The 15120-nt window shown below is 46.0% G+C and overlaps 1 protein-coding gene across 9 annotated transcripts in view; it reads left to right on the top strand.

Annotated features, from left to right (window-relative positions):
• LOC135512449 (cytoplasmic polyadenylation element-binding protein 3-like) overlaps positions 1–15120 on the top strand; it is a 60969-nt gene that overhangs the window by 33719 nt on the left and 12130 nt on the right. For 7 of the 9 annotated variants that reach the window (XM_064934488.1, XM_064934483.1, XM_064934490.1 and 4 more), the window contains exons 4-7: positions 462–518; positions 3423–3446; positions 4873–5040; positions 5954–6043. In XM_064934488.1, the coding sequence (XP_064790560.1) occupies positions 462–518; positions 3423–3446; positions 4873–5040; positions 5954–6043 (339 nt within the window). The remainder of the gene's footprint in view (positions 1–461; positions 519–3422; positions 3447–4872; positions 5041–5953; positions 6044–15120) is intronic. The other 2 variants (XM_064934484.1, XM_064934491.1) reach the window with 1 other exon arrangement.

Raw genomic sequence — 15120 nt, 5'->3', positions numbered from 1 at the left:
GATGTCTGGGCATGTCCACACCACACTCTTGTCACCAGAGCAGAATGCATGCTCTGTCACATTCTTTGCGTTGGAGTGTGTGTGTGTGTGAGAGATGTGACACAGGAGAGCGAGATAATTGAATGACTGTTTTCCATAGCCCAGCCTAAATCTTTATTCTGCGTATTACACACATTTGCCCTGGTTTGGTTTCTCAATGGTTCTAGCTTTTATTTTCCGCGGGCGCCTTTTTACCAGGTTATGTAGAACAGTATAACGCGTGCTTAGCATGTAACGTTGTATGCTACACATGTTGTCCCCTCAGAACATTCACATAAGTTCTAGGTTTCGTGTTAGCGTTTCCATGTTTTGTGCTGGTATGGAACATGGTGAGTTTTTTTTATTTTGTTGTTGCGTATGAGACACTGTTATGTAGGCCGACACGAGCGGGTTATAACCTTTAACCTCTTGTTTCTCTACAGGACGCATGGGTCTGAACTTTCACCACCCCGGAGCAGATCACATCATGCCATTGAACAGTGAGTAGCATTTCGAAACGTATACAATCCTTATCCCTCTATGTTATTATGGGTGTGTGTGTGTGTTTGCTTTAATCGTGGCCACTTTTAAGTGGCGCCATTGTGTTGCTTCTCTATTTCATGGAAACGAGCGGCAGAAACCGATTCAGAAGTAATGTCATCTTAACGCATCTACGCAGGATGACTCGGGGATATGCCCTAGCTTCTAGGGTTGGGGCGGCGATCACCACAGGGCCCATGCCCACCTCGCACGCCTTGCCAAGTGTTACCCCTGACACCATAAACCCAGCGTGGACCCCTCTCTCAGCGCAGAGCAGGGAGGAACCGCTGTCAAATACCCGTCTGTAAGCCTAGACCCCCCCCACCCCCGTTCCCCCTAGCAGATGGCAAGCAGCACACATGGTACGACCTCTCCGGGTCGTACCATGTGGAAGAGGTCACAGGGTTTGGTCCACACAGGCTCTAGTTGAGGCCGGCAGCAAGAGTTTTTAAATTTTCCGTCTCTAAGAGAGAGAAAAAATCCTAATATTTCAGAAATGTCAGAAAATCAATTTTTCTCCCTCTGTCCAGGTTTTATACAGTGAGTTGTCAAAAGGCTCTTTCTTTCAGCCTTGCCAATTTAATTGACAGGGGAGAGGATTGGGGTGTCCATGGTGACTGGTGTGAGCTCAGCTCAAGACATCTGGGAGTGTTAGTCGAGTCCTGGGTCATGTTCATTAGGCACCAATCGAGAGAAAACAGACTGAAACAGGGAGGGCCTACCTCTAACCCAGTGTGATTTGAATCAGGTGTAGGGCTAAGGCAAGAACTAAACGTTGATTTTGTTTTCCACTTCAAAACATTTTCGGTTGTGTGGCCTTATGAACACAACCCTGGCTCTCCTTACTTGCCTGGTTGGGGATGCCAGCGGGGAAGCAGTAAGAAAAGAGTGGAGAAGAGGATGAATGGAAAGGGAGAAGATATCCAACAAGGCTTATAGTAACTCATTTTACTGCTGTCACAGCTTGACAACACTGTGCCGTCTGTTTTCTCTTCAACTTGTTCTTTTCATCGTCAGTCCTTAGGGGAACGCGTTTGAAATCGATGTTAAACTGCTCTTCTGGAGCGTTTAACTCGGTCTCCGATCTGCATGGAGCTCCGGCATCTGTCAGAATTGGCGCTCACTGCTGTAGTCTGCCATGTTTTAGACGGCAAGGCTTTGGATGTGAAGAAAGCGGGTTAACGTTAATCTCCTCTTCATTTCTCGCCATTGTTTTGCCCCGACTATAGAGACTGGGTCTCCAAACGATTTCTACATCTACCCACTGCTTCTCTGGCTTAGATGAAGACACCCAACATGGATTTATGGATAAAGAAGGGCAGGTCTGTGAATAGTTCAAGGAGCAAGCAGGCGTTTTTCCAGTCCTCCCCAGGAGATATCCCCCATCTTTCCTTCTAAGTCTCCTCTCTGACACTCTTATTTTTGAGTCTGTGCCAATTCCTGCCATTCCCTCCCTCTCATCCGCCTCCTCGTCTTATTCTCCCTCACCAGGGTGACGGACACACAGTTCCCCCAACACCACTTACTAGTCCACACTAGATCAGTGGGTTCCACTCTTCCACCTTCTTCCCCTTGTTGCTAGGTGCCTTTGTCTCTCCCAAGGCCCATACGGTGGAAGAAGAATGCGGAGAACACCGGTCGGAACAACTCTGTTCTGTGGTGAGAAGAGACCGAGTTTTAATGAAAACCCAGTGAGAGAAGAGGTCTGGATGCAGTGTTTCTGTCAAGAGCAAGGGAGGGAGGGGTCACACAATGGCACCATCACAATGGACACCCCCATATTGGTTTCTAGGAGAAGACTTTGTTCTCTGTGACATTTTGACTGTGTGAAAGTCTGTTTAGGGATGCATTACTCACCCCCCTCCCACCCACCCACACACTGTCTACTGGCATTAATGTTATAGACTCTTAATACCTCAGTCTGCCTTGTTTGCCTTCTGTCTGCTTTTTTTCTCAGGCACAACAAGACTCCTATTCAGGCATGTTGGGTGCATTTTTAAAGAAGGTTACGAAATGTCACATGTGAACACACACACACACACACACCAAACAACACATTTGTTTCGTTTTTTTCAAGTTAGTGCTTTGCTACCATATTTCATGAGCTCGAGCTGATACTACAAAGTTTTTTTTGTGAGAGCTCACGCACACGCTAACTAATGAAATGGAGAGAAAGGTCACGACGTCTTATCGCTGCCTGCTGTACCTTTGGGCCTGTTCACTAGATTGCGATCTCCCAGCCAACCCTATCACATGGTAGGGCAGTCCTCCTCTCTCTCTTTTCCTGTCTGGACTCTGAGACTCAGGCTGTCACCTCCATGGCTCCATCCAGGGCAGCTGTGGGTGGAAATTTCCCCACGGGATAAAGACTAATCTTCCACTAGTTCGTGGTAATGGCTAACGTCAACCTGTCTAATGTGTCTGCGTGCCGCTTTATCGGTCACATTCATGAATATTCACGCTGCGGAGAAATTAGAGCAAAACGTGAGCTAGGTAGTAGTCCGTGTTTCTTGCCTGAGATTATAACCTGGGTTATAGGGTCTTGTTATTGCAGGTGACTATTTCAGAGTAGTTAGGCCTATTATAACCTCGCCCATTATCCTCTAGTCTAGTCTAGCCCGGCTCAGGTACAGTAGGTGCAGCAGGCTTCCTGTGGGATACTGCCAGCCAACCCATAATGACTCCTTGTCTACCTCCATCGCTGATGATTAGGTGTGGCTGTCTGTGTCTGTGGTGTCACTGTTGCCTTGGTGATGTTCTGCCTGGTTGTCTTTCCACGAAACCCATGTCTCTGTCTCTCTCCCTCTCCCCTCCATACCCCTCTGTCTCTCCCCCCCCCCCTCTCTTCCGCTGTTCACAAGCAGCCAGGAGCTATGGCCGCAGAAGAGGTAACGTGTGGAGTTCTACTCTTTCTGCTTGCCAAAATGAACGGGAGGCACGAGCGCAATTGCTTGGCTCTCTCTCCGTACGGGCGTCTCTCTCTCTCTCTCTCTCTCTCTCTCTCTCCAAGGCTACCGGGTTCTAGTGGAATGTCACATAACCTGCCTCCATCTGTGCCGTGATTGGATGAAATCCTATTCATTTGTACACATCTTTTTGTTTTAACGTCATTACATTTCATTGAACGTCGAGAGGCGGATCATTTTAGTATCTTGAACTTTTTTTTTCTCCATTTTGCTTAATGCAACTTTTTTTTCTCTTCTAATATTCTGAGTCATTGTGCTGCTCCTGTATATCACTATAGGCAACTGCATTGGCTGCTGCTTGTGGATTATTCATGAATTCTCAAGTATAGTGCCTCCATATATTATGGACAGTTCCGGAGCAAGTCCATTTGGATTTGGGCCAAAATGTTTAAGTCTAGACCATAAAAACATTGAGGAAAGTACAGTGACTCAAACTGTTTATGTCCTGAATGGCTGAAATGTGTGCTGCGGACATACTCTTCTCTGACCTTTGGAGTGTTCAACTAATTCATACCTTTACTCAGTGAGGAACCCCGGTAACATATGCAACGTTTGTTGCAATGCTTGTATTTTGTGTGTGTGTGTGTAAGAATTGTAGTACTTTTTTAAGTCTGGCTGTTGGCAGCACATTCGTCCACATGTCGACGGAGCTTATGACTCAGCGATCAGCAAATCGTGCAGTTGTCATCTTCAAGTCAGTACAGCTAATAAAGGGGGAGGCCTCCATCGCCACATACCACTATTGTGCACTTACATAGAAAGAGACTATCGCCTTGTACCTGCTGGCATGGTAAATGCAACTCTATTTAAAGTAGCCTACGCGTATCCGAGGCTTTAGACGTTGCCTGCAGCACCACTCAGTCAGTGCCATGGAATTAGAACAGAAACTAATAGCAAAATGATATGATCTCTATGGTCAGTACACAGTCCTCTATGTGCTCACATTTGTAATAGGTAATCAACTGCTGTGGCAAATGCCCTCCATCCCTCCTACACCCTCCACCCCTTTGTTCCTATGGCCCGCAGGAACATGGGTCCATCTGGTGTAAGAGGGCTATGAAGACCCTGTGTTGGTTTGTAATTGGACCGAACTGGATGGACTCGAGGGTGGAGGGCGGGCGGGCCCACCGTGTTTTGAAGAATTAGAACTCATGAAGAAGCATGATGGTGCTTTGACCTTCCCCTCTAAGGAGGCTATTGTCACCTGTTTTAATAACATGTTTCTCTTCCTTTCTCTTTATGTCCTCCCTGTCTTCTTCTGTTCTGTGCCCTTCTATTTTCCCTTCTTCTGCCTGTTACTCTTGCTTGTCCCCTCTCTCTATTTCCCCTCCCACCTCTCTCTTTCCAGGTCGCTCGTCACTCTTTCCGTTCGAGGACGGTTTCCTGGACGACGGGCATGGTGACCCCTCTCTGACCCCGGGGTTGAACTCGCCCACGCGCTGTCAAAACGGCGAGAGGATGGAGCGCTACTCCAGGAAGGTGTTCGTCGGAGGCCTTCCCCCTGACATAGATGAAGGTACGGGCGGGTGGCAGTGGCACTAGCCTGTGTCCCAGATCTGTTTGGGTTGTCTTCCCAGCCCCTGTGGTCAGTGTTTGTCATGTCAATGACCATGGAAGTTATCAAGACCGCACAAACAGATCTTCACTTCACTGTACAATCACTATGTATCCTCACAGAACGTCCATCAACTGCATGGCACGTTAATCAGATTAGTACATATAGTTTTTTTTTGCACTGGTTATGATGTGGGTCTACAGATGCTGGTAGCCCTTCTGGCTCAGTGGGCTAAAGGGCTGGTTCTGTGTCTGTATGATGCCGCTGTCTGTCATGAAGCTGGCTCTCTGGGACTGTGGACTGACTGGTTATGTTCTGTGGGTTTGAGGCAGTGAGCTGGCAGCAGATGTGACAGTGTGTTATCCCACAAAGTGTGAAGAGGGCCTGACTGCGTGGTAGGACTATGAGCAGTGTCACCATTCCAGATTCCCAATGTGGCTTTCATGAGACACGCACATGCGCACACACACGCAAACACACACACACACACACACAACACAACACTTGCACAAAACACACACATACACATACTGGTACACACATAGAACACAACACACACAAAGAGTTTGTGAACAATGCGTGCCCATGACCTCTTGGAATATTTCTGAGTTTCCACAGTACAATGACCCTAGTGAGAACAGAAGCTGTCTGGCCTGGAGTGTGAAGACGTGTTTAATGCAGTAGACTAGTGGACAGCATTTTGGAAAACAAGCAACAATACATTATTTTCCTGGGTTTTGTTGATAGCATACAGTGAGGGGTAGACAGACACATTTTTGTTGTTGTTGGCAGCCTGCTTGTAGACAAATGGTTTCCTTGGGAAGTGCGCTATGACTGCGTTGACGTGTTGTCTTCATTCATCTTTTTCCTGTAGATGAGATCACCAACAGCTTCCGTCGCTATGGACACCTGGTGGTGGATTGGCCCCACAAAGCCGAGAGCAAGTCCTACTTTCCACCTAAAGGTAAGAACAGTTTCGCCACACCAGTCTGTAAAGTAACAGACCTCAGTCCACAGTAAAAGGTGTTATTGTTCAGTCACTGTCTCAGGGAGATCATGCTGCGCTGCTAAGGCAAAGGTTGTTTGCGAAGGGTTACGTTACCCAGAATTCCAGGGTCAGGGCGTCTCGAGGCATCTGTTTATTAATATGGCGCCCTACTGCTATCTCAGGGATAGAAACACACACACACACACAGCGCCCCACTCTGGTCTTGAACCACAGGCTCCTGAAGGGCCCAGAGCACAGTGTTTTTTGTTTAATACCTGGAGAGTGCAAAGGCTTTCTACTGGCCCCCCTTCCCTCTTCAGTTTCATTTGGATAGGTGACCATAGTGGAGAAGGCCCTTCCTTTCAGGCCCTGTGCCTGTATCACATCACTCCGCTGGCCCATCACACACACAGACACTTCTCTGTGTCATATTAGGGAAACTATTAAAGCAGAAATAGCTGACATTCCTTAGGCCGATGGTAATATGCTGCAGCTGTGAAAACTGCCAGTTTCTTCCCTCTTGCATTTTCAATTTCCCATTTTTTGGGGGGGATGATCGGCTTTTATTTTCAATAGTCCTCGGCTCTCTATTCCAAAGCTCAGGAGGGGGAAAATGCAGCATCCTTTTAGGGGAATGAATTACGCTTGAGGCCCGTAGGATTCCTTGTAAGGGAGGGAGGGAAGACTTGGTTAGCCACAAGGAAACCACCACCTCGTGTGGTACTCGCCCATGTGTATTGATGTTGTAATGTAGCATTGGGCCACGTACGTATCCCCTTTTGAAAACACAGATGCCATGAGAATGGCTGAAATCCCTTGTTTACACCATCTTCCTAATTATGCGGTTTGAACTCTGCACGTTGTAGTGGTTGAAAGAGTTAGTGGCAAAGTTCTTAGCAGGAGATGTGTGAGGTTCTGCACGTGTGCTTCTTTGTGTGTGTGTGTGTGTGTGTGTGTGTGCGCGTGTGTATTCCATCCTTTCATGCGCTGTAACGGGTGCTTCGCAGATGTGCTATTCCCATCAAGTGGTCATCAATCTCTCCCCGTATTAAAAGTGGTTCCAAGCTGACCTAATGGAAGATGGTAGTCACTTTGTTCCGTCTTGTGCCACATTAAAAAGAGCAGTTATGTGTCTCTGTACAATTATGAAACTCTTCTTTTTGGTTTGGAAGATGAGGATAACTCATGTTGTGGCTCCCAGGCCACGCGAAGGGCAGGGCAGTGTCTATCTACGGGCTGAACTGGGATCAGTTGCAAGCCCGGGGCCAGATAGGTAGTTATCCCTGATGGACAGGCCTGATGTCCATTCACCTGCACTGTTCCTATACTTCCTAGTACATGAGTCCCATGTCGGGCTTAGTCCCATTCTCTCAACCTGCCTGTGTCTGTCTGTCGGACGGATGATGTCACTGACCGGTGAGGTTGCCATGGCGGTGGTGCTGCTCACAACTGCTCATTGAGCCCTGCAGTCCCAGGCGTCACCGTTGGCGACGAGCTCCAAACACCACTGAAGTTATTTCTGTCTGCTCCGCACGGCAGTAGAGATGAGCCAGGAAGGGGAGGGGGCTCCTTTGGGGTTTAGAGTGGCTGCTTTTAGGATAATGTGTCTGTGTCAGAGCCTGGATGCTGGGAGCTTATCCATGTTACAGGGGGTCGAGGTGCGCATAGGCGGGCTTAGGAGGACAGGGCACAGCCTCGAGCCAGGGGTCTGACAGACACAGGCCACTCTAATGATGCCACCGGAGCCCCATTGGCAGTGCCCTCGCCCCCAAGGTTGGTTTAACTCTCTTTACTCATGGTACAGAGAAGGTGTGTGGGGGATGATCGAGGATGCATCGAGTGATTCTTCACAAATTGAGATGATTAGTGAAGCTTCGTTTCACCTCCTCTGGTCTCAGCTGCCTGTGTTCTCGTCACGCTCCCATGCCTATTTGTTTTAGGAAAGCAGATATTTGTCTCTCCCCCTCCCTAATTTCTCTCCTCCCTCACTCCCTCCCTCCTTCCTCTCATCATGTAAGCTACTGTCAGCAGTGCATTTTATTTACTTTCAGTGGCAAAGTTCCAGCTCTTAGTGGTTGGTCTGGTTTCTCTCTCTTCTTCACACATCTTCTCTTCCATATCTCTTCCCCTCCCTCTTTCTATCATTGGTCAGACCAATAGGAATTCACGCTTCAAGATTATTTTGATCACGCGGACTGGGATATGTTCATCTTAGCTTCAGAAAATAACACATATACCGTAATGGTGAATGAGTTTATCAGGAAGTGCATAGGAGATGCTGTACCCACTGTGACTATTAAAACCTACTCCAACCAGAAACAGTGGATAGATGGGAGCATTGGCGCAAAACTGAAAGTGCGAACCACCGCATTTAACCAGGGCAAGAAGACTGCGAATATGTAAGAATACAAACAGTGTAGTTATTCCCACCGAAATTAAGCAGGTTAAATGTCAGTCTAGGGACAAAGTTGAGTCCCAGTTCCCAGTGCCACGACTCAGACACAAGACGTATGTGGCAGGGTCTACAGACAATCACGGACTACAAAAGGAAATCATCTCCACCCTACTTGTTACCCTAGATCCACTCCAATTTGCTTGCCGCCCCAATAGGTCCACACATGATGCAATCGCCACCACACTGAATGTTGTTCATTGACTATAGCTCAGCATTCAACACCGTAGTAACCTCGAAGCTCATCATTAAGCTCAAGGCCCTTGGTTGAAACCCCGTCCTGTGCGACTGGGTCCTGGACTTCCAGACGGGTTGCCCCCAGGTGGTGAAGGTTGGAAACAACACCTCTTTGCTGATCCTCAACACTGGGGCCCCACGATGGTGTGTGCTCAGCCCCCTCCTGTACTCCCTGTTCACCCATGACTACGTGGCCAAGCACCGCCTCCAACTCAATCATCAAGTTGGCAGTCGACACAACAGTAGTGGGCCTGATTACCAACAACGATGAGACAGCCTACAGGGAGGAGGTGAGGGTTCTCGGAGTGTGGTGCCAGGAAAACAACCTCTCACTCAACGTCAACAAAACCAAGGATATGTTTTTAGACATCAGGAAACAGCAGAGGGAGCACCCCCCTATCCACATTGATGGGAACGCAGTGGAGAAGGTGGAAAGCTTCATGTTCCTCGGTGTACACATCGCTGGCAAACTCAAATGGTGCACCCACACAGACAGTGTGGTGAAGAAGGCGCAACAGCGCCTCTTCAACCTCAGGAGGCTAAAGAAATTTGGCTTGTCACCTAAAATCCTCAACTTTTACAGACGCACAATTGAGAGCATCCTGTCGGGCTGTATCATCGCCTGCTATGGCAACTGCACCCCCCACAACCGCAACGCTCTCCAGAGGGTGGTGAAGTCTCCCCAACGCATTACCAGGGGCAAACTTCCCGTCCTCCTGGACACCTACAGCATCCGATGTCACAGGAAGGCCAAAATGATCATCAAGGACAACAACCACCCGAGACATTGCCTGTTCACCCCGCTATCATCCAGAAGGTGAGGTCAGTACAGGTGCATCAAAGCTTCTGTCTCAAGGCCATCAGACTGTTAAACAGCCATTATGAGCACATCAGAGGCAGCTGCCTATAGACATAGATTAGGAATCACTGACCACTCTAAGGAAATGAACCACTAGCCCATTGAATAAACTATGCTCTATACTCTTCTATGGTATCTTAGTCACTTTAATTGTGTGTAAATATCGCATCACCCATCTCATATGTATATACTGTATTCTATACCATGCCACCTTATCTTAGTCCAATGCTGCTCTGACATATGTATTCTTAATCCATTCCTTATTTAGATTTACGTGTATTTTGGTTATATGTTGTGAAACTGTTAGATATTACTGCACTGTCGAAGCTAGAGGCTTAAGCATTTCGCTACACCCACAATAACATATGCTAAACCCGTGTACGTGACCAATATATTTGATTTGATTAGGATATAGACTCGGTGGCCAGTTTATTAGGTACAGCCCGCCACCAGCCTGTACGGTTGACACCAGGCAGGATGGGGCCGTGGACTCATGCTGCTTACACCAAATCCTGAAGCAACAGGAACCAGGATTTGTCGGACCAGGCAATGTTTTTTTTTTCACTCCTCAGTTGTCCAGTGATGGTGATCATGTGCCCTTCTGGTTTTTAGCTGATTGGTGTGGAACCCGGTGTGGTCTGTTGCAATAGCCTATCTGTGACGAGGACTGGCGAGTTGTGTGTTCCCGAGATGCCGTTCTGAACACCACTTCTGTACTGCGCCGTTATTTGCCTGGTTGTGGCCTGCCTGTTAGCTTGCACAATTCTTGCTATTCTCCTTCGACCTCTCATCAACGAGCTGTATTCGCCCACAGGACTGCCACTGACTGGATGTTTTTTGTTTGTCGCACCGCTCACTGTAAACCCTAGACACTGTCGTGCGTGAAAAGCCCAGGAGGCCGGCCTTTCTGAGATATTGGAACCGGGGTGCCTGGCACCGACGATCATACCACACTCAGTCGCTTAGGTCATTAGTTTTACCCATTCTAACATTCAATCAAACAGTAACTGAATGCCTCGATGTCTGCCTGCTTTATGGAGCGAGCCACGGCCACATGACTCACTGTCTGTAGGAGCGAACCATTTTCGTAAATGGGGGGGTGACAGTCTATATACCCCTTGCACATTTCTTTACATTTTGCTGCCTTACAAATGTTATCTAAAAATGGATTAGGGTAAGTGTACTTATTAAGCCCCCCCAAATCTAAGTTTAGACATTTCTGACATATAAAAAAGAAAGATTATTCTCTCGTGAAGGTTTGACTACTTAAAAAAATATATATATACATACATACATACATACATACATACATACATACATACATACATACATACATACAGTGGGGCAAATCATACATACATACATACATACATACATACATACATACAGTGGGGCAAATCATACATACATACATACATACATACATACATACATACATACATACATACATACATACAGTGGGGCAAAAAAGTATTTAGTCAGCCACCAATTGTGCATGTTCTCCCACTTCAAAAGATGAGAGGCCTGTTATATATATATATGAAATAAATATGAAATAAATATTTGATAAAACGTAAAAAGTCCGGACTGGGCTTACCCCTTAAGCCCCCCCCCGTTAAATAATACATTTTTATTCATTTCCAAATATTCAAAACTGACATTTCTTATGTAAAATTGTATTATATGAATCACCCCTGAAGTTAAACTGATCATTACTATTCATCATGAAATAACATAAGATCTATGTGGAGATCTATTTGGATATCTATGTGGACTTAGGCTTCTGTTCGTTGACAACCAGTACACGCCTGACTCAACTAATCATAGACTTTAATCAAGACCTTAATCAGGTGTGTTACTGCTTGGTAAGAACAAAACCCTGCAACAACACCAGCCCTCTCTGGATAAGAAGCCATGCACACAGACTGTAACACACACTGGCCCTCTGGATAAGAAGCCATGCACACAGACTGTACCACACACTGGCCCTCTGGATAAGAAGCCATGCACACAGACTGTAACACACACTGGCCCTCTGGATAAGAAGCCATGCACACAGACTGTAACACACACTGGCCCTCTGGATAAGAAGCCATGCACACAGAGACTGTAGCACACACAACTTTCAATTCATTATCTGAAAGGTGATTCACATTTGCTGTACTGCTATTCTTGTTGATTAAGGTACAAGTGGTGGACAAAAAAACTGATGATCATCACCCTGACATCCCTCACCTCTGATGTTATTCTTCTGTCTCTGCATCAATGATTACCTTGTCCACTCCAAGGGACTTGAGGTTTCTAATTGTTCCTAATAGTTTCCAGTCTTGGTATAGGCACAATGGCTAGATGCATAATGTGCACAACTGTAGTTTTTTGTGTGTTTTTATTAATCAACTTAAATCTGAACAAGAGACATTTATGCTCATGCTCATTGAATATTGACAATAGACAATAGGACAATAGGAAAGCCTACTCATAACATATTTGGAAACCAATGGTTTGGGGTATAAATACACACTGAGTGTACAAAACTTTATGAACACCTGCTCATTCCATGAGATGGACTGACCAGGTGATTTCAGGTGAAAGCTATTGATGAAGGGGAGGAGACAGGTTTAAAGAAGGATTTTTAAGCCTTAAGACATGAATTGTGTATGTGTGCCATTCAGAGGGTGAATGGGCAAGACAAACGATTGAAGTGCCTTTGAACAGGGTATGGTAGAAGGTGCCAGGCACACTGGTTTGTGTCTGCAATGCTGCTGGGTTTTTCACTCTCAACAGTTTCCTGTGTGTTATCAAGAATGGTCCGCCAACCAAAGGACATCCAGCCAACTTGACAACTGTGGGAAGCATTGGAATCAACATAGGCCAGCATCCCTGTGGAACGCTTTCAACACCTTGTATAGTCCATGCCCTGATGAATTGAGGCTGTTCTGATGGAAAAGGGGGGAGTGCAACTCAATATTAGGAAGGTGTTCTTAATGTTTTGTACACTGTATAGACTACAGTATTATGCAAAGTTAGTTTTCATCATATTGAATAATATTTATTTATTGCCATATTCTGTATAGATGGTGCTTTTTGTGCTACTGTACCCTTTAACCCTCGTACCTGTATACAGGTTGAAAATGGCCGATTTGGGCACTGATAAACATCTAAATTGGAACACAGTGGCTGTACAGTAACATGCTAAACATGACGTCAGAACTCTGGCTCTGCGCTTCACAGGCCTGTATGACAACTGTTCTGAACTTGAGCACCTCAAGAAGTTGCCCCCCCATCCTTCCCACTAATTTGGGCATCTTTTTGGAAATGTTTTCTCTTGAGCGAGGGGAAATGCTGTAAATTAAGAGGACTCGCTATGTATTTCGAAAGATGAGTCGTTGAGAATTCTGCATAAGTATTCACAACCCTGAGTCAATACATGTTAGAATCACCTTTGTTAGCGATTACAGCTGTAAGTCTTTCTTTCTGGGTATGTTTTTTAGAGCTTTCCACACCTGGATTGTGCAACATTTGCCCATTTTCAGAATTGTTTAAGCTCAGTTAAATTGGTTGTTGATCATTGCTAGACAACTATTTTCAGGTCTTGCCATAGATTTTAAAGTAGATTTAAGTCAAAACTGTAACTCGGCAACTCAGGAACATTCACAGTCTTCTTGGTAAGCAACTCCAGTGTAGATTTGGCCTTGCGTTTTAGGTTATTGTCCTGCTGAAAGGTGAATTACTCTCCAAGTACCTGATGGAAAGCAGACTAAACCAGGTTTTCCTCTAGGATTTTGCCTGTGCTTAACTCCAATTTTTAATCAATTTTAAGTTCAGACTGTAACACAACAACAAAACATGGACAAAAGGGGTGTGAATACTTTCTAAAGGCACTGTATCAGCACATTAATATCTTATGTTTACATCAAATATGATCACTTATCTTGAAAAGGTACACCTTTTTTTGTGATTCAAAATGTTTTTCAAGAAGACGCTTTCACTTTCAAAATGTGGAATAGGTTGTGTAGATTGGTAGGAGAAAATCTTAATTTAGTCCATTTTTTAAGGTAGAATTTTTCAGGAAACTGAAGATCGTAAGGGTTGTGTAGACTTTTACTCGGCAGTGCTAAGGCAGCTTGGCTTCTGTTTCTCTTCTCTTCCATGTCCTTCCCCCTTCTTTCCGCCTTTCTGTTTTTAGGATATGCTGTACTTATCAGACATGGTCAGTTGAGACAATTGAAACCGCTTTCTATGTGAGGATTTTGATGATGAGCTGTGAGGGAGCTTTGCCAGAGTCTGCTCTCCACCCTTCACAGATGGGAATCGCTGGCCCATATCCATAAAGGTTCTCCGAGTTGGTCCTGCTCTAGGATCAGTTTTGCCTTTCAGAGCGTACTAAATAAGACAGTGGGGACCTGCTCCTAGATCAGAACTCTTACTCTGAGATGCTTTATAAATACGGGCCAGACCAGTCTGCAGAGTCTGGAAAGAAACAAGTTCCTGAATCAGGAAACATTAGCCTTGATAAATTGTCACCCTCTTAAATCAACAGACGCATAAACGTTAACCATACTTTGAAATGAGTCTCGCCGCTTGAAACGTTATCGTTTAAACTTTTTTCGGAAACTGAAATGTTGGTGGCTATTGATTTGTGAGGGAAGTTTTAGGCTGAAGTTTAGTTGGAGAGCCATAGTGGATGCGCTGTGCAAGTCACTGTTTGTTGGGTAAATTGGTCATCGTTTGTACAGTGGAGTCTTGGAAGTTTTTGAGTCGAGGTGTGAAATTGGAGTGGCTCGTTTGTGAGGTCATGTGTAGCTAGCTGTTTGACACAGTGTTGGCCGTCGGCGAGGGAAAGAGTTTGTTCGTGTCTGAGGTCATTTTGTTGGCCGTAGGACCATGAGGTATCCAGACCTGTCGTTTTATCTATAAACAGAATTCTTTACAGTCCAAAACTCTGCCTGGCCGTATGTTTTCCTTTACTCCCTTGGCGCAGTCGGGAGCTCCGGAGTAAAGCTTTTATACATCTCAGGCACGAGCCACTGCAGATCTGTGCTCCCCTCTCCTCCTCCTCTGGTTTACTAAGCCCCTGCACTGCGGAAGGCTTGCCTGCCTGTCTGGCCCGATTCTCCTTCTCAACACTGTGCACTTGCATACTTTCTCACATGGATGTATTAACAATGGTGGAACTTCCCTCCCACCTAATGTTTACACCAATCCTATGCTTTTAAATCCACCACGGGGTGTGTGACCGTGCGAGTGCACACGATGGCACCCATCCTAATGGCGAAGTGTGTGTGTGCGCGCCTATTCCGCCTGTTGAATGTGATCCTGACAGTTGCTAAAAGGTAACCGAAGTTAATCCTATACAGTGCTTTGACTCTAACAAGGAAGTGAACACTGTGTACTCACTGTGAAAGCCAATAACTGCCTCCTTCATTTAGCGGCTCGGCTAGGCTAGCCCTTTCCCTCAACGGTGTAACCCCTAACGCTGCCAGTCGACCGTCCAACCCACTATTT

The sequence above is a fragment of the Oncorhynchus masou genome, chromosome 24, assembly GCF_036934945.1.
Source record: "Oncorhynchus masou masou isolate Uvic2021 chromosome 24, UVic_Omas_1.1, whole genome shotgun sequence".
In the NCBI taxonomy this organism is placed as follows: domain Eukaryota; kingdom Metazoa; phylum Chordata; class Actinopteri; order Salmoniformes; family Salmonidae; genus Oncorhynchus; species Oncorhynchus masou.
Note: the sequence above shows the minus strand (reverse complement) of the source record. Positions and strands in the feature narration are given on the sequence as shown.